Source organism: Musca domestica, unplaced genomic scaffold (assembly GCF_030504385.1).
Source record: "Musca domestica strain aabys unplaced genomic scaffold, Musca_domestica.polishedcontigs.V.1.1 8, whole genome shotgun sequence".
NCBI classification, from domain to species: Eukaryota; Metazoa; Arthropoda; class Insecta; order Diptera; family Muscidae; genus Musca; species Musca domestica.
The window spans coordinates 2371942-2376856 of NW_026712409.1; the positions used below are offsets into that span (position 1 = coordinate 2371942).

At 39.1% G+C, this 4915-nt stretch overlaps 1 protein-coding gene and 1 non-coding gene across 2 annotated transcripts; both read left to right on the plus strand.

The window, feature by feature from the left end:
• The first annotated feature begins 390 nt into the window (after nt 1-390).
• On the plus strand, nt 391-462 carry TRNAT-UGU (transfer RNA threonine (anticodon UGU)). Its single transcript has one exon. It is a non-coding gene; the product is annotated as a tRNA-Thr (tRNA).
• A 663-nt stretch (nt 463-1125) lies between these two features.
• On the plus strand, nt 1126-4337 carry LOC101900591 (SET and MYND domain-containing protein 4). The gene is made up of 7 exons (XM_005176462.4): nt 1126-1609; nt 1699-1894; nt 2420-2776; nt 2840-3082; nt 3147-3482; nt 3679-4018; nt 4089-4337. The coding sequence occupies exons 1-7, from the start codon at nt 1288-1290 to the stop codon at nt 4281-4283; spliced, it is 1989 nt and encodes a 662-aa protein (XP_005176519.1). The 5' UTR covers nt 1126-1287; the 3' UTR covers nt 4284-4337.
• Nucleotides 4338-4915: the final 578 nt, after the last annotated feature.

A 4915-nucleotide genomic window follows, 5' to 3' on the forward strand; every position in this document is an offset into this window, starting at 1 on the left:
ACATGTTTTTCATAAATCCTCAAATAGCGTGCTATGTCCATTTTATTTTAATTTCTGTATAGTTTTTTATTCTTTCGAAGCAATATATACATCGTATAATTGCTTTATGTCTTTCAACTATTTATTCTCGTTTAGCGATTATGATTTCATTACTTCACATGACATGGACATCAACATTTGGCAACCCTGAGCATCATGTGTTAATTTGAAATTAAGAGAAACATAATGGATCACACAAAGAGTAAACAAAACACTTGGGAGAAAAAACTAAAAAGAGAGGGAGAGATTGAAAACGACACCCATGTTAACAATCAAGCGCAAATGGTTTGTTGACTCTTGGCAACCACGACTGAATTGAAAATCGTTTCTATCGTCGACCCACCAACGTACGCCTCTTTAGCTCAGTGGCAGAGCACTGGTCTTGTAAACCAGGGGTCGTGAGTTCAATCCTCACAGGAGGCAACTCCAACTTTTTTACATTTAATGTATACTATTTTATGAAAATAAAAAAAAAAAAAAACAATAAAATAAATTGAAATTATTTTTAAAATAATTGCAATAATTTTTTCTCTATATTTTTTCCATCACGAAAATTGACTATTTTAAAATGAGGATGAGTTAGGCAGTTATTCCACTTCCCTGCATTACTTTTAACTAATTTTAAACTAACTACTTTTGGCCGATTTATAGTAAGCTCCACTTTCGTTTTTTTGATATTAAAATTTAAATTTCAGCAGATTTTCATATTATGTTATTTCTTTTTTATTTTATTTCTTTAACCTTTGTAAAGGTTTGGACTGGAGAAAAGTATTGCTTGATTTATACTGATAAGCTGTAAAAATGTTTTGTTTCAGCCGTTAAGCCTCTTTTCTTTACCAAACACGTCCAAAGTCATTGGCTAGAGCAATTCAACAGGCCCCGATTTTTCGGGCCCTATCCATCCTCATCGGATCTCTTCTAAACTCTCAGCATTGTATCTATAAATATCGGCAAGTGGGAATAGTAAATGTGAGTATAATTGGTACATCATAGGAGGGGTAAGGCGTGCGTGAATGTGTATTCACTTGTCGTTCTCTTTTCTCTGTAACGTCGAAACAACGGCCACATGCTGCCGAATTTTCTTTTCGGAAAATACATATTGCAGTTTTCATTTAAAAGTTGCGCTATTAATACGTCTTTTCTCCGGTAGTTCTGTGGGGTGGTGAGAATTTTCTTGAAACAAGAAAAATATATATAATTACCCTTTCGATAAAATTGGAATATTCCAATAGTTTTGAATTAAAAAAAATGTCCTCGTCGTTGGGTGAAAGAAATTATTTTGCCAGTTATTATGTTCAGCTGAAGAATAGTATTGAAAATTTCGACGAAGAAGTTGAAAAAATTGACCAGTGTAAAAATGATTTGGAACGCGTACGTTTTGTGGAGTCATTCAAGGGTCTCACTGACGGTCGGGATGAGGCATTGCAAATACGTCGTGAATTTCATGGTAAAAGTGCGGCAACGGCCCTAGACTACAAGGAAAAGGGCAATCTGGCCTTTAAGGCCCAAAAGTGGTTGGAGGCAATGGTGTTGTATACCAAAAGTTATGTGGCTCTGCCGGACGATAAAGGTATGGTGGAATGCATGTGGTAACAGTTTAGTTGGCTGCTCTCACGAGAGTGTGTTCTCATCGTGCATATCTCTCTCCATCTCATTTAGTGAACGAGAAGTCCATTGTTTTGGCTAATCGCTCAGCGGCCCTGTATCATTTGGAAAAATACGACGAGGCATTGATCGACATCAAGAGATCGCTGGATTATGGATATCCCAAGGATTTGATATACAAGTTGTATGAGCGCCTGGCCAGATGTTATATGGCCAAAAAGGATTATCCAAATACAATTAAATATTTCAAGTAAGTAACGACGTTTGGCATCTGAAAACAATTATTAGATGTTTAATTTTTTTATCCGCTGGGAAAGAGAATTGTTTACTTATTTTACATAAAATTCGTTGAAGGAAAGATAAGAAGCATAAAAGTATTATGTTTTCAAAAAACAACAAAAATTGTTGCAACTTTTTTTATTGGGAATCCGACAGAAGATTTTACATGGGAATGAATATTGAGATGTTCAAAGTTTAAAAATATCAGATATTCATTTCACATTTTTAGAGAGTTGAAGTTTTAAAACATTTGGTGCGATAGACTAACTAAAGAAGGGGTCCCATCTTCATTCGAGATTTACGAAAGTGAACTCCGAAGAAAAACCAGACCGGACAGAAATATATTCGCCGCCAAGGATCAATGATATTCTTAACAATTACCCATACCACCGAAAATGTTCATAGAACTTCTCTGTCTTACGCTCCTCGGGCTTATACCGCAATTTCCACAACCTCTCAACAATTTCCACATAAACCTCTTATTTCAATTTTTCAGACTAATGATCACCTCTATGGATGACGCCAAAAATTTACCGGCATCGCGAAAATCTCAACTGAATACCGTGGCCATGACAATGATCAAAATGTTGGAACGCGATCCACGCACTACCAAGCAGATGGAGATCCGTAAAAAGAAAGGTTTGCCCGAAGAAGTTCCGCTATCGCTGGCCATTGCTGATGAAAAAGAGTTTATCAGCGATGCCATACGTTTCGATGAGAATCGCAGTGAGGGTCGTTTTGTGAGGGCGGCCAGCGATGTTAAGGTGGGCGAAGAGATTCTGGTGGAGAAACCCTTTGTGGCGGTTCTTTTGGAGAAATTTGCCAAGACTCATTGTGAAAACTGTTTCATAAGGTTAGGCATATATTATGATAAGGTATCTTTGCCATAAATCTCAACTTGGTTTGGCTTTTCCAGAACTGCAATTCCCGTGGCCTGTCCCAATTGTGCTGACGTTGTCTACTGCTCGGAGAAATGTCAAAAACGTGCTGCCAAATCGTATCACAAATATGAATGCGGCATTTTGCCAACCATTTGGAGTTCCGGAGCATCCGTAAATTGTCACATGGCCCTGAGAATTTTGACCAGCCGATCTGTGGAGCACTTCTTGGAGGTCTATGACAAGATCGATGAGAAGCTCACAGCCGATGAGATTCAAAAGTAAGTTGGAAAACCTCTCTTTTGTGCGTAGCCAAAATTTCCACTAATCTCTGATTCTCGACAGGATTCCCAAGGATGATTATCGTCGCATTGCCCATTTGGTTAGGCATGAGGATGAACGTACCGCCTCGAATTTCTTCCAACATGCCCTGATGGCACGTTTCCTGATTAAATGCCTGAAGACTGTCAATTATTTTGGTGAAAAGCTGAATTCGGAAGATATTCTTAAGATTGAGGCAATTGCTTTGAGAAATCTCCAATTTTTACAATTCAATACCCACGAGGTGGCTGAGCTGCACAAATCGCAAAGGGATGGCAGTGAAAAGACCGAGTTCATTGGTGGTGCTTTGTATCCAACATTGGCTTTGTTCAATCATTCTTGCGATCCGAGTGTTGTGAGGTAGGTCAATGGGAGGAGGGCTGCTCAGGGGGTTGGGATTTCAGCTGCCAATCGGATTCATGTTGTGCCGCTCTTTAGGGGATTCAGATTGGGACCCTTTTTCGAGAGTTTCCTAAAATTCCGGCAGTGATAAAGGATTTTGCTTTGATTTTTAGAAAAAATCCCAAGGCTGTTAACTTTTCCATTACATTTCCAGATACTACCGCGGTACAACCATTCACATTAACATGGTCAAGCCCGTCGAGGCTGGTTTGCAGATTTGTGAAAATTACGGCCCCATCTACACCCAGGAAACCCGAAACGAACGCCAAGCCAAACTCAAGGATTTGTACAAATTTGAATGTTGCTGCGATGCCTGTTTGGAGAATTGGCCCACCTTCGACAAGTTGCCCACCGATGTCATCCGGTTCCGCTGTGATGCACCGAACAAATGCAACGCCGTCATTGAGGTTCCACCCAACTGCAACGATTTCATGGTCAAATGTTTGACCTGCAATGAGAGTACAAATATTCTCAAGGGTCTGAAAGTGATGCAGGTGAGTGCGATCTGAGCGATCGATCTGGGACTTTGAACTTGTTATTGAATTGAATTTTAAATTTTTCCAGGATACTGAAATGATGACGCGTACTGCCAAACGTTTGTACGATACGGGTGACTATTCGAAGGCCCTGAATAAATATGTGGATCTTATTAAAATCATGTCCGAAGTTCTGGCTCCACCATTTCCCGACTACTGTCAGTGCCAGCAATTCCTTAAAGATTGTTTCCTACATCTGGGCAATTTCTATAATTTGGATTGAGTTTAGTTTTGGTTCAATTTTATTATTTTGTCATTAATTTTTCTGGCGGTAATAAAGGAATTTGAAAACGATGAAGGAGAATGTGAATTCAGGAGTATGCCACGGGAACCATTCTCTGAAAACTCATTACTGAACTAAATCCCATTATGTCCATTGTAAACTAAGTATGTTTTATGAAATCTAATGCCAATGGCGTTCGGTAATTTTAAACTAATAACAAATTAACGAAAAGAAATTGAGTGTAAAATCTGTCACCCGATCCAATTATGGACCATGTCAAAGAATGTTAAATCGAGCAGTTAAACGGTTATCAACTTCATTAATCACATCCATCAAGGGAACGCGCCGGCAGTCGACAATGGCGTAACGAACGACCGGTCGACCGACAGACCATATGTGTATCTAAATTTTGTGCACTGTAATCACACAAATAAATCAGATCTACCAAATTGATACAAAGGACGGGACGGATGGATGACTGGATGAACTGATGGTGTAGTGAGGGACGAACCGAGACGAGGCACAGAAGCCAAACCAAAATCAAAGACATAAAATGTAATGATCGAATCGTTAAATTGAAGTGACAGATTACATGAAAATTAAATCGTGTGCCAGCCAGACAGACAGACAGC

What these genes read in the sequence shown, in the direction of transcription:
- LOC101900591 (XM_005176462.4), top strand. Translation starts at nt 1,288, where the DNA reads ATGTCCTCGTCGTTGGGTGAAAGAAATTATTTTGCCAGTTATTATGTT. An exon ending in AATACAATTAAATATTTCAA is followed by an intron (nt 1,895 to 2,419) that starts GTAAGTAACGAC and finishes TCAATTTTTCAG; the next exon opens with ACTAATGATCACCTCTATGG. An exon ending in TGTGAAAACTGTTTCATAAG is followed by an intron (nt 2,777 to 2,839) that starts GTTAGGCATATA and finishes TGGCTTTTCCAG; the next exon opens with AACTGCAATTCCCGTGGCCT.